Raw genomic sequence first — 14,748 nt, forward strand, 5'->3', positions numbered from 1 at the left:
AGGCAGAAGAGCAGGAGGGGGAGAGGAAGAGGAAGGAGAAAAGTGTGACGTGAGCTCTTTGCTGTATCTAGCACAACACATCAGTGTGACCCGGGGCAGCTCACCACCACATTCCAATCATGGATGGTCTCGGAGCGTCTACTGAGTGTTCTAAAATAAGTGCATTCCTTTCATTTCATCTCGTTCATACTCTCTCATAAGTATATTTGCAGTGGTGTCTCATTTAAAATAAAGTATGCACAAGTTGAATTATATGGCAATTTATTACTGATCTTCAATAAAAATATTAAACCTGTGTTTGTCCTTTCATTTAGGATTGGAGAAGCTTGCACAAAAAGGGAAATCATTGCCCCCTTTAGCAAGCATAACCGGAATATCACTCTTTTTGATTACATCCATGTGTTTTCTTCTCCTATGGAAAAAGTATCAACCCTACAAAGGTAGGTTAAAATTAGAAAAAAAATTAAATGGCTTTATATATGTACTATAAAGTATTTACTGTGTTTCTTTTTCTTGATTTTAGTTATAAAACAGAAGCTAGAAGGCAGGTAATGCATATGTTTCTATGAAAATAATTTTTTTCTTAAATGTGTCTTTCTCCATTGTTAAGACTGACAGAAATGCCAATTTGTCTTTTAGGCCAGAAACAGAATACAGAAAAGCACGAACATTTTCAGGTAATGGCCAAGCTGAGAGGGGCTATTATCAATGTAATGTACATTAATTTATATATTATATTTTTGATATTAATATTATATATAATGTAATATTGACATAATAGAATCCACATAAGCTAATATTGATAGAATACTAAAGTCCCTTACCTTTGAACAGTGCCCTCACTTTACAAAATGCTATCCCTTGCATCAGTTTTACGTAAGTCACACAAGGCTATAAGATAAGCCCTTTTAAAGTGAAAGGCACTCAACTCTACTTTAGAGGCAAGAGAACTAAGGCTCAGGGAGATTTAAGTCATTTGCCCACCATCACTGAGTTCTGCTGAATCCTATTCCATTGACCCTATTATTATTTTGAAAATGCCCAGGGTTCCCTCACTTTGTTCATTCCAAAGGCAGATACAATGCTGGCAGCTTGCCAGTTTTGCTGCTTCTTTGTCCTCAGAATATTCCTCACTGCCATCACTACTGAGTTGTTATAAGTTAACAATGGGACTTGGAGTTGCATGGAGCTGGGTTTTACTCCCATATATACTACTTTCCCCCAAGGTCACCTTGGGGAAATTATTTTTCCTGACCTCAACTTCCTCATCTATATAATAAAGATACTAATCTCCCCTCTGGGTTGCTAGGAGCACTAAATACATGATGTGGGTGGAGTGCCTGATATGATGCCTGGACGCTTGGCAAATATGGGACTCCTTTCTTTTATCTAGTCGGAGCTGGGAAAGATCCCAGGGAGACCATCTGGCTCCTCCTAAGCAGCTCACTCCCGTCATTTTTCAGATGAGACTTTACTGACCTTCACATTATACCGTGTTGCCTTTTCTAGGCATGGGCAGCTGTACTTAGTTATTCATTCCCACTAGTCCTGGTGGGCTCTGTTAGATCTAGCCGGGCGCAGCAGATACTACGAGTGGGTTAAGAGCTGCTGTGACCGCCAGCTGAAGCCTTGCTGGTTGTAAATCTCTGGTATCTGACAGTTACAAAGGACAAGCCACGTATGTTTATCTGAATATTTAATATACTGTTCCCACATCAGGCTTTAAGAATAATTGTCCCAATTCAGCTTCAGTTCTCAGCTAAAGAAGGAGTGATGTCCAATGCTGTGTAGAGGCAGTATGAGTACAGGGGATGAGGAAGTGTTAAATTGGCTTTATCCAACACCACCTGAAGAGGCCAATAAAGATAAGTTTTACAAAGGTTTAAGAACAATGATAAGAAGTTGAGGCATTTGGTTTATACGTAGTATTTGTTTCCCATTTCAGGCCATGAAGATGCTTTGGATGACTTCGGAATATATGAATTTGTTGCTTTTCCAGATGCTTCTGGTGTTCCCAGGGTCGGTTCCCCTAGTGGCTGATTAGCAAAGAAGTAGAATTCACTTCACCAGGGGTGGAAGCAGCACTCATTTAAGCACATGGGCAGTGTGATCAAGTGGCTGCATTGCCATCAGCAGCGTTTACTCACTCTGAATGACATTGCTGGGTCTTTCTTAGACTTCATAAATAAGGCTGACATGAAGAAGGAGTTTACACTAATTCATAAACATGCTTTGCCTGGTAAGCTCAGTGAAGAGAGAACTAAGTAGAAGGTCAGGGGAACTGAAGAGAGAGGGAATGAGGAGACTCTGGTTTAAATGGCCGCATCACTTCAATGACCGCAGCCTGCCGCTTCACTGAACTCTCTCTGTTCCTCGGCCTTCTTTCATTGCCCCCTCACGTCTCATGAGGACACCGAAAAGACAGCTGATCACACCCCTGAGGGCATCTTATGCTCTTCAGCAGAAAGGTACCATATAAACCCAAAGTATGCAGGCACACATCTTTATGTTTATCCTAAATTTGCATGAGATGTGAGAGGGGAGATTTAACACAGTTGAAGCCATTTTTTTCAGTCTGCAAAAGCAAGGCCTTTTGTAGACATGCAGAATGTTTCTCTGAGCTATTCAGCTCAGATTTGTGTAGGACCAATCTTTTCTCAGCTTCCTTATTCCTCTGTGATAGTTCACTTAAAGAAGGGGCCATCCACAGCCTGCTTGCTTCTGGGTGTTCTAGAACTATCTGTTGTTAGGGATGGTTACCGTACTTGTTCAGAGAATTCTATCACTGTAAGGTTCATCCAGTAAGTGTCCTGCCCGCAGATTTTATTTCAAAAACGCCATGTGAGTAATGGAGGGGGACTGATTGGCTTTCATCCTCCTAAGGGTGGGTCAGTAGCGCCAGCACCCTCATCAGAGGCGAACGGCAGGACTGCATTGCAAAGATTTGCAATGCCCTAGTCACTCTCAGACAGGACTGGCTCAGCCTTCACTCCTACAACCAAAAAGACGAAAACAAATGTTTGGTGGACCTGTCATTCCGAACAGCTTCCCACCATGGCAGAAAGCACCCCTTGCAGATGTGGCTTTTAAATAAATGGGAGAGCAGAAAAGTAAAGAGCTGATAAGACTCGCAACTAAATTTTTGAAGTCAGGAGTTTTTTAACTCAGGCACAGTTTTTTATTCCTAGGAATTCATTAGAAAAGAGTGAGATATACATGAGAAACTTTACATTTAGCCTTGTGATTAGTCAGTACTCAGTTTGAAGATTTTACTGGGAGGACCTCTATTTGCTGAAAGTGCTACAATCTTCAAGAACATGAGGCAGGCAGCAGCAGATGAGTGGATAAAAAAGCTGTGGTACATTTACACAATGGAATACCATGCAGCAGAAAAAAGAAGGAATCCCTACCTTTTGCAATAGCATGGGTGGAACTACAGCCTATTATGCTAAGTGACATAAGCCAGGCAATGGAAGACAAATACCACATGACCTCACTTACAAGTGGAAACTAAGGAACAAAATAAACTAATGAGCAAAATAGAATCAGAGGCACAGAAACAAAGAAGAGACTGATACTTGGAAAGGTGGGAAAGTTGGGACTGGATGAAAGAAGGTGGAGGGTTTAGACAAAGAACATATATATCACCCATGGGCATGAACAACAGTGTGGGGATTGACGGTGGGAAGGGAGGCTAGGGGATTGGGGTGAAGGAGGGAAATTGGGACAACTCTAATAGCATAAACAATTTGAAAAAAAGAACATGAGACAGAGAAATGAGTGCTTTGATTGCATATCAAAAGCCTGGCTTATTTTTGTCATAAGTAGAATAACTTAATTTGGAGCTATGCCCATCTTCAAAGCTGACAACTCCTAAGGGATCAGCTGGGGTTTTCCACGGATGCCAGGCACTTTGGGAAGAAGTGAGACATCAACACCAACAACCGCAGGAGGAGGGTGAGAAGATATGTAGGAGGACTGGATATCTGGAACATATGTAGGAGGATCTGTGTGAGCAGGAGCCAGAATGGCAATTATGTGTGAAGATCAGCAGCAAATGCAATGGCTTGGCAAAGAAAAGGAGAAATAATAATAAAATCAAGATCTGAAAGTTGAAGTTAAGAAGGGAAATAAATTGAATTATGAACTTTTCGGGTTTTAAAAAATCAGAATCATCTCCCACCTAGTTGTGGTACAGATGAGATACTCCTCCTCTCTCTACTTGTTATACATTTCACTGTGAACCCAGCACCTCTTTTTAGAAGTTGGACAGAAAGCAGTGGCATGAACAAATTTATTACGGGTTGACAGCTCTAATATTAGGTTAGGTGAGTTAGTTATCATCTATAGATTGCTTTTATCATAGTCCCTGAACACCTCCACACCAAAGAAAATCAAGAGTTGATCTCAAGTACAATCTGTAAACCAAAATCTCCCTGACACAAAAATAATAGGACAAATCACACCTTCTAGGGCTGCCCATGACAGCTTTAGAAGCAGAACGAAAACAGGCAGCTTCCAGGAAAACATAGAGCTAAGGCATTCCGGTATGACTTAGCAAGCCATCGTCTCAGCGGAGCTATGTAAAGGATAGAAAGTGATCAGAAATACGAAGAAAACAGGAGTTTGGGATAAGGAGGGGAACCAGACTTTAGCTAGATCATTGGAAGGCAGTGTATACAAGAAGAAAATACTATTAAATACAGGGAATAAGAGTTAACAAAACATGAATTCCAGTTTCAATAAAATACATGTTGGTTTTTACCACAAAGAAATACACTGCTATACTTTCCACATTCTTCCAAGCCTTTAGTTCTTAGAGCCCATTACTATGTTCAAATCAAAACATCTCCCTTTCTGGGTTCTATACTTCTTGGTACCGTCTTTGCTAACTTGCAGTATGATGAGGGCTTTTGTCTTGCTTTTCCACCATCCTTGCACAGGTAATCAGCAAATGGTGGAAAAAGGCAATTGAGATGTAATATAAAAGACAATAACATACGCTCCCTGATTCTAAACTGTCCTGATATCTTCTCTTTTGCCATTTTCTCTTTCTCTTCTATTTCCTTTACAGTACTGCCAACTTTTTTTCTTAAATGAAGAAAAAAGTGATTGCCTTGTCTATTCTTCCCCTTCTGACCTCACTGCTATGCTGCTACACTAAACACCATAGGGTAAGTGCAGGAACTATGGCAAAGAGGAAATGGACATTGTAGGGAAGATAAACAGTTTTAATTTTCCACCCAACTATTTCCAGTTGTTCTCAACTGTGCAGAATAGTGGAAACACTATTTACTAGTCTGCTAATTTTTTTTAATGTGCCACATTTTCTAGGTGCCCAATAGGTCTGTTCCAGCCTCTGATGGTGCATCAGGGCAAGATCTGCACTATACGATTTATGAAGTTATTCAGCACATCCCTGCCCAACAGCAAGACCATCTAGAGTAAGTATGAACTTGCCTTTGGTGACGCTGCCTCGGAGGGGCTTGGCATTCAGCTCCCTGCTTTCTCCAGAATTTATTGTAAGGCTCAGAAGGAAAATATTAAAATGGGAAAGTATAGCTTCTGTACATAGTTCCCCACCTGAAAATAATCTTAAGAAACAAGACAGGCAAACACACAAGTATCTTCTGGGGCCATGCATTCGGGCCAGTGGATGAAATGGAGAGCTCCAGAACCCCGCATTTCCCCGCAGTGAATCCACAGGTAGGTCTGAAAGCCATCTTCAGTCTAGCGCTCAAGCCACTTTGGTTACCTTGATGATTTTCCAGGGGCTATGTTGGTTTTAGAGCCAATGATCTGTTGCTATACATAGGACTGGGAAAACAACAACAACAAAATAACCTGCAAAATGTGTTCAACACTATCACCAGCCAAATGTCACACCTCTTACAGAATCAAAGCAGTCTACTCCCAAGCGAATAGAAGCACAGTGAGAACTGGCCTCGTACCGAGAGCATAAAACCTTAGCTTAGGTCAGTGCCAGGAGGTCACTTATCCAGGTAACCTCAGGACTACCACTGAGGATCACCAACCTTCCCAGTCCAGAGAATCTAAAGCTACAACCCTCTGAAATAGTGCAAAGAACTTCCCTTTTTTGTGGGCTTCAGCTGCCTGCAGGCATAACTGCCACAAATCATCTCCCATCATTTCTTTATGTGTCATTTATTGACTTTGAAAAGAACACCAATAACCACACACAGGAACTTCCCCTCTGGCAAAAGAAACCCAGTCTAGCAAAGTAATTCATGCACACCTCTGGGTAAATACCAAAAATAACAGCTGGCAGTGGAGGAATGCCTGGGAAACCACCTTACAGGGCAGAGACTGAGTCCTGGGGAGCACTGCCGTCACTGAAGGACTGAATAAGTGGCAAGAGCGCCTCTGAGGACCCCATAAATGCATGCCTTCTTGCCCCAGGGAGCCTGGAGAAAAGGGAGTCAGGTAAATTAGGAGCAGAACCTGATGAAGCTAGAAAAAAGAAAATTGTTTTAAAGCATAATTTTAATCTAGTAAAACACAACAGTGGAATTCCATGATAATTAAAAAAAAGAAATCTCTAACATGATACACCTAACCCTCTTTACTTTTTGGAATAGAAAATTAAGGGATATTTTTCTTTATTTACTATAAGGAATAGAAGAATTTTTGAGAATATGTCTGCTTCCTAATTTTTTTTTATCCTCACTGGAGGACATGCTTACTGATTTTAAGAGAGAGGGGAGGGAAGGGAGAGAGGGAGAGAAACATCGATGTGAGAGAGAAACATTGATCTGGTCTCTTGTATGCACCCTGACCCTGGACAGGACCTGCAACCTCGGCATGTGCTCTGACTGGGACTTGAACACACAACCTTTGGGTTTGGGGACAATGCTCCAACCAACTGAGCCACACCAGCCAGAGCTGTCAGTTTTCTAATTTCAAGATTGTATCCAGCCCTGGCTGGTGTGGCTCAGTGGATCGAGTGCAGGCCTGCAAACCAGGGGGTCGTGGTTCAATTCCCAGTCAGGGCACATGCAAGGGGCGCGTGAGAGGCAACTACACATTGATGTTTCTCCCCCTCTCCTTCTCCTTCCCTTTCCCTCTAAGAATAAATAAATGAAAAATTTAAAAAAAAGAAAGTCTTTAAAAAAAAAAGATTGTACCCAATTAAACATTATTTCCTATTTAAATTCATCTGTTTTTCTATATGTCCTTTATTCTACATATCTATTTTTTCAATTAGAATGCAAACCAAATAAAAACTTGAGATTTATCTTTTATGTTTCCTCATAATGAAATAAATGCTCATTTTATTTTTTAATATATTTACTGACTTTAGAGAGAGGAAGAGAGAGAGAGAGAAACACCAATATGACAAACATTGATTGGTTGCCTTTTCTTACATGCCCTGACCAGGGATTGAACCCACAACCTACATATGAGCCCTGACCAGCAATCAAGCCCCTAACCTTCCAGGCAATAGGACGATGCTCCAACCCACTCGCCCACACCAGTCAAGGTGTAAATGCTCATTTTAAACTGTGGAATATGACAGCTACAACTTCAGAACACAACATGGTTAAGTAGGTTTTGCATATGGAAAAAAACTAATCTCTAAATGCAAAAACCATCACCCTGTGAAACTAGGATGTTTTCAGACATGAGCAATATCTCTACGACGTTTTGGAAATAGAAACCTCTACTTCAGAAACAGACTTTAAAGAATGAAAGTAAAGCAGAAGTGCTCTTTCTCAAGCGTGCAGAGGACTGCTCAAAACTGCTGTTGAGGACACGCATCTTCCAGGGAGAGTGGACAGGAACACCAACCACACGCCCCGCCCTGGTGACCTCCTGCCCCCAAGCCTCTCTCTCCCCTCACCAACTTCTTCCCCGCTGAGTCCTTGTTTCCCTTTGGGTGTCCTTGTCTTCCAGGGGCGCTCCCCCTTTATATTACCGCCATCCTTTGATGCTGTCCCTCTCTGATTCTGCCCCTCTTTCCTTCTCCCCCTCTGTAAGACTGTCTCCCTCCTCTCAAATATCTCTCAGAATTTTCCTCCTCTGTCTCTCTTCCAACCCATCTGAAGGGGGAGCCAATATGTTTTACAGTACTATTTTCCTTGAAAACAGATTTGGGTTACCTATCCTAAATTTAAAAAACAACTGAATAGTGTATTTTCTTTATATTTCATCACAAACTGTTTTGCACTTATTTACAATCAAGCCACAAACATTTCCAGGATATTAACTATGTGCTATTCAATGAGACTCACTCTTTTAAGGATTTCATACTTTAGTGGGTTCCTATTTGCTTATTTTAACTAAAAACTAGTGGTTCTTAGCAGAATAAATATTCCTCGGTAGAATAAACATGGCCTAAACATACCAAGACCATTTCTCTCTCCTGATTGCCTGTGGTTTCATGCTCTAGGTCCAATTAAATGCAAAGATCAATTTCATGAATAATGCAGTATTATTTATGGTCAGTGAATCTCTCCCACCTCCATTCCCAAAGTAAACGTGCCGGCTCCAGGTAGAGATTCTTAATTCACTGCTTTCTTTTACCTCTATGTGACAGTTGCTTCCAAGATAGGCAAGACAGCCAAAAGATTTTTTTTTCTCTAGCTATTCTAGCAGTGTTGTTTTTGTAACTACATGTGTTTATTACCTAATTGGACTGGTGTTTAACAAATTGGTAAACTGACCTATGTTCATATCCTAGTGTGCAGACTAATTATTTGTTCGTTGAACTTATGGCTGTATTTATTTAAATGCTGTCTGTGGGCTGGCTGTTAGGATCTAAAAACAGGACATAGAAGTTAGTAAACCTTTAGTTTCAAAAGGGAATTATCTACAGAATTTAGTGATTGCTTACACTTTATGTTCATTAGTTTATAAATGTAATTTATTTTGAACTAGCTCAAAACACTCATGTTATTTGCAGCTATTGAAAAGAATAAAAAGACGTAAGTTTCTTCTACCCTTTATAATTGGAAATTTACAGAATACTGGCATGTCACATATTTTAACATCTCTTTGCCAGGTGAGCATTCGTGGGCAGCAGTACACTAGAGTGAATGATGAAGGAATGTTTTGAGGAAAAACAGTTGAAATGTATATTCATCCGGAATCAGTGAAGAAATCAAGCTCATCCAGCTCGTTACGAAAGTCACTTGTAGAACTGGACTGCAGGTTTTCTAGCGCACAGGATGCAAGTGCTACCGGAACGGGATCACAGCTGGGGAGACGCCCTGGGAGGGGAGTCTTCGTGCCGCCGACCGAGAGGAGGAAAAGGCTGGGACTTTCCAACCTGTCTTTTTGTATCAAGTTTCTGTAAAAGCCTCAGTTCTAACCTGTACTTTCACTTTCATCTACACTGACGCTATCATATCTAACCTACAAATGTGGAAACTTTGTAAAATTTTCAGCAGATTTTGTTGTATTAAATGCTCATTACTGTTAAGATTGCTATATTTATTTTTTTTTACTTCGTTCCCAAATTTCCTTCTTGCTCTTTGTACCACAGAATAATGATGGTTGTCACAAAAGCAAGACTGCGCCTTCTCCTAGGTTGTCAATCACCAGTGGTGTTTTTGGAGACATAAAACAGTGAAGGAAATGACTCACTGAAGTCTTATTTCTATTTTTGTTCAAGACAAGATGGATTCTAATAAATTATTCTGTTTGTGCTTTTATATGGCCTTGATCCTTTGTCTTCTAAAAATTTTACATAAAAGTCAGATTATAGAATTAGATTTCTTTTCCTTATTTCTCAATGTGCACTCAATAAAGTGTAGATTATAGAGAACTAGTAAAATAAGTATCTTGCTCTCTCATAGCTATTTTTTGTTTTAGACTTGAAATTTTTACTGTATTGAATTGTTGATTCTGGTAAGGTCTTCCTCCTTCTATGTTACTGTATTTTGAAAAATCCATTAGAAACCACATGGTAGAATTAGTTAACACCATTTCACAACTCACAAGTGAAATAAATGACTCCGGTTAACAATCATCGTTATGCAAGACTGCTAGGTAAACGGTGCCAGATAAAACTGCTAGGTAACCCAGGGCCAGGCTGCAGAAGCTGTGAGAGGAAGGTGGGCTGAGGCCCAGGGAGAAGCAGGTAGACCAAGTGACAGTACTCAACCATTCAGGTTCAGGATGCAGTGAGGCCCAGGGGATAGGGACAGAGCAGCCATCTGAGTCTTGGAGATCTGAAGACGAAAGATGCATATTTATGTTTAATCACATTCATGTTTATGTTTAAACACATTTATGTTTAAACACACTTATGTTTAATCACAAAACATGCGAACACTCTGACCTGGCGATGCCACCCTTTAGGTTCTGTTCCAGCCAAACAGAGGATGAGACAACCCAAATATCCAACCGGGGGATTTTAAAATGACGTTAATGATATTAGATTCACACAATGGCTCATACTGCAATTATTAAAAAAGAAGATATACAACTATATTTTAAACTGACTTTGAACTATGTCTCATGGCCTATTGTTTTATACAGAAAAAATTAAAAAAGAATAGCAGTTCTCTTTGAGTGTTTCAAGCGAACCACTCTATTTACATTGCACCGCCAGTATTTCATAGACATGGTTAAAAGAAAATTAAGACTAAGTTTCATGACCCTTTCTGGTCGTCTTTCTCTACTACCCCTATATATTTTCTGCTGAAAAGGCTATCAATCCTACCATGAATGTTTTCTTCTCCAATTACTAAAAAATATTTTATCTAATTAGAAAAGGAATTCATGCCCATTGTAAAAAATATACAAGGGGGGACCCAAAAAACCAAGACTTTATTTATAAAAAATTGTGTATTTAATCCTGGCTGGTGGCTCAGTGGCTTGAGTGCTGGCCTTCGAACCAACAGGTTGCTGGTTCAATTCCCAGTCAGAGCACATGCCTGGGTTGTGGACCAGGTCCCCAGTAGGGGGCATGTGAGAGGCAACCACACACTGATGTTTCTCTCTCTCTCTATCTCCGTCTCTTCCTCTCTCTCTAAAATACATAGATAAAATCTTTTTTAAAAAGTACACATCTTAATTAAAAATACGTTATTAAAAATATGTATTTATTCTTACATGTTTAAACTTCAGTCACCTTCAAGTTACTCTCCATTTGATGCAATACACCTATCAAGACATTTTTTCCACCGCTCTAAACACGTTTTGAACTTGTCTATTTTAATGCCTTTTAGTGTTTCTGCTTTTTTTTTGTTTCACCTCTTCCACATCACCAAATGTTTCCCTTTGAGAAATTTTTTCATCCAGGAAACAAAAACAGAAGTTGCTCAGGGCAAGATCAGGTGAATGGGGAGGGTAGGGCACCAGGGTCATGCTGCTTTTGGTCAAAAACTGATGACCACTCAGCACAGGGTGGGCAGGTGGGCTTGTAAATCACCCATCATGAAATGGGCACACTCACCTTGTGGGAGAAGCCTGTATCACAAGGGGCCTGCCCTCCAGAATATAATTCCAGGGGTTTTTTTGGGGGGGGTCTCCCTGTGTATAGATACTAAGAAACGCAGAAGGCTAACCATAAAACAATTAAAATCACCAGTTGTGAGTAGATCTTAAATATTCTCATAACCAAAAAAAATGTAATTATGTGAGGTAATGAATGTGCCAACTAACCCTACTGTGGTAAATACTGTACAATATATAAATATACCAAATCTCTATACCTTAAACTTACACAATGGTGTATGTTAATTATATCTCAATAAACCTGGAAAAATAGTATCATTTATAATCTCTCCTCTAAAAAATAATCTTTTAACATTTTCCTAGATTAGGTATGCATATGTTTATACCTAATCTCATATACAAAATACACCCCCAAAATATTAAGCTGACAAAGAGAACAGGAGGAAGGAACAATGAGTGTTCACAAAGGCAAGGTGAAAGCAGCGATGATGTTAATAACCAAGATGGTGAATTCCCCTTCATCTCTGAGCATGGTTTTATACCGCCGAGATCACGTAGCTTTCACAAGCATGTGTCTAAGCTGAATGCAATTTGTAACCAGCAGAGCCAAAGAAAGGTAGTAATTCTACTGCAGGGCTGGGAGAGCACAGGTCAGCTTCTCTGGTCACCCACTTCTCAGGTCCATCCCCCCCTCCCTCCTTTTCAATCTTGAATCTCCACCACCCCCACCCTGGCCCTTACATCTGCAGGTGAAGGGCAGATCCTGACTACAATGAGCTACAGCTGCTTCTTCTCCATGGTCCCCTTTTCCTAGACCCAACTCTGGAGCACTTCAAACCATGGACAATCTCAAGCAGCATTTTCTTGAGCAGATAATAATACATCCACATGATTCACAAATCAAAATTCTATAAAAAGTATGCACCAAGATAACGTTTTTTATTAGTTTCTGGTTTGGCTACTTTTGTGTAACCCTCCAGGGTTTCTTACCACAAGCCAAAGGGAATTCACACACATATTCTTATTTTTTCAAACTCACTTTTAATCACTTGTCATTCCTGTCACTTCTGTATCTCTCTCTCACACAAAAATGCACAGACTGTCTTAGCGCATGGTTCCACTCGGGCAGCGAGGACTGCTGAAGGGAAAAATGTGAAAGGATCTGGAATCCAATTAATTTTGCTGTCATTGGTGTGTAACTCTGGATGACTCACTGCTTTTTTAGTAAATGGGGATGAAAATCTCATAAATTAATCAAGGTTTCCAAGGGAAGTGACAAACTGAACCCAGATGTTCACCTAATTAACAAATTAATTTTTAAAAACCAGCCTAAGTTCTTTTCTGATTACTAAACATAATCTTAGTTGCTGTTAAAGTTTTAACTTCACATTACTGATTCTAACTTGGAACAGAATTGTATTCCCAGTGAGTATTATTTTTAAGGGGTCTACCTCACTGATAGACTTTTTTGTTGTTGCTGCTGGCTGTGACATGGCTTTCATTAGAGACGAGTGTGGTACAGCGGAGGGGGGAGGGTAGACAGAAAAACAAGGAAGAGCTGACTCATTTTCAGGGAATTTACTTGAGTTATTTAAGGACAGATGCAGCCTGTTATATATTTTCTTCCATCCTGACACAAAATTGAACTTTGAGGAGCTTAGTCCAGGGAACAAACTGTGATGCAACCATGTAGATTCATGTAGTAAATTGGCAGGGTGCTACAATGGAATGGCCCCTTTCTCAGAACTGTGTTTTGCTGGGGAGGGCCATGTTTGTATGAACTTTTGAACTTTACTCTCTCATCCAAGCGTTGACCCCAGGCAAGAGAGCCCGCAGACCCCAAATTATAATGTTACTATTAGCTCTCAGAAGGCATACACCACAAAAATGCAAACCTGTTCTAAATAAAAGGCAGAGGTTTGTGAATTGGGTTGTTGATTCCCCCATGCAGGAAAACAATATAGCTTTTAGATAGAACAAAATAATAAAATTCTAGTATTTATGTAAACCGTTGTGATTTATTTTTATTTTTGTTGCTCTTTGCCGTAATATGGAGATGCTACAGTCTTCCTGCTATTTAGAGACGACAAACTGCCCTCCAGCGTATTCCATCCAGCTTTAATGCTTGAGTTCAGTTTCATGCAAGTAAATGCTACATTCTCTAACAAGAAAAAATGAAACAACGTATAGGAGTTAGTTTAAGAACACACTGTAATCTAAGAACAAGCAGTGTTTTTATAGAAAACCCAGACCTTTATATTGCAATCTAAATGGGAGGCACTTAGACTTGTTTTTATTAAGAGATTAGTACATCATGTTAGTTCAGAAAGGTTTAAAAATTAAAATGTAAATCATAAATATGAGCTCCATTTTAAAATGAAGCAGCCACCACTGCTCTCAGCCCCCTGCCCTGTGGACAGTAAGCGCACCTCACGCATCATTTGAATTACCAGTGTGCACCTGACCTCTTCTGACCGGGGAGGCGAATAAGTTTTTCAAAGGATTTTATCTAGTATCTGCCTAGGCGTGTTTATATACTATATGAATGTGTATGTTTTAGTTGAAAGCAAGGGTTCCTTTCTCATACACAGACAAGACAGACACAGCACTTGGATTTTTAACACCGTTAGTCTCCTTCCTTCTCATCTACCAAACACATTGTTTATTGGGATTACCATGTTAACCTTGAAATTTATAAACAGTTTCACATCCATTATCTCAAGAATCTTGTGGGCTACGGCAAGCATGCCCACTTGACAGATGAAAGAACACAGATTCAGGAAGTTAAAACACTTTCCTAAAGTCACCAAACCAGTGAGTGGCTGAGCTGACCCTTGAACAGCACCTCTGGCTCCAAGTCCAGGGTCAATGCCAATGCACCACACAATTCTCTGGATAGAGAGTGCATGCCACTTTTTCTTCTCTCAGCCTTACCTTGAGAGCTTCACTAGTGTCAGTTATTATTGGTCACCCAGAAAGCATTAATTTATTTGTTTTGCGTTTGTGTCTCAGGTCTTTCTCATGCGAATATGCTCCTAGGGAAGATGATGGTTCTATTGTTCACCACACAATAAGGCACAAACTGCCAGGCTGCTTCTTCCCTGCAGCAGAATCCCTCTTTAGGTTAATGGCAGCTGCTGTCCGAAGCTCCAGAGAAGCAGCACCTTAAATTCTACAGAACACCAGTTGCCCCGGCAAGTAAGGACTCCAGAGACCCTCCATGATAGTCAGCTCATCTGAGTGTCCCAAATGGCATCCCTCCCATTGTACATACCTTAGAACACAGGCAGTAAATGATTTTTTAATTGTACTGAATTAGATCAC

At 40.2% G+C, this 14,748-nt stretch overlaps 1 protein-coding gene across 4 annotated transcripts in view; it reads left to right on the forward strand.

The window, feature by feature from the left end:
- Positions 1-9,736, forward strand: part of HEPACAM2 (HEPACAM family member 2) — a 36,523-nt gene extending 26,787 nt beyond the window's left edge. For 2 of the 4 annotated variants that reach the window (XM_024577155.4, XM_045185213.3), the window contains exons 5-9: positions 315-440; positions 524-548; positions 640-677; positions 1,946-2,019; positions 5,335-5,448. In XM_024577155.4, coding sequence (XP_024432923.2) covers positions 315-440; positions 524-548; positions 640-677; positions 1,946-2,019; positions 5,335-5,448 — 377 coding nt within the window. Of the gene's footprint in view, positions 1-314; positions 441-523; positions 549-639; positions 678-1,945; positions 2,020-5,334; positions 5,449-9,022 lie in introns of those variants that run through there. The other 2 variants (XM_045185214.3, XM_045185212.3) reach the window with 2 other exon arrangements.
- The last annotated feature ends 5,012 nt before the right edge of the window (positions 9,737-14,748 follow it).

This window comes from Desmodus rotundus, chromosome 6 (genome assembly GCF_022682495.2).
Source record: "Desmodus rotundus isolate HL8 chromosome 6, HLdesRot8A.1, whole genome shotgun sequence".
NCBI classification, from domain to species: Eukaryota; Metazoa; Chordata; class Mammalia; order Chiroptera; family Phyllostomidae; genus Desmodus; species Desmodus rotundus.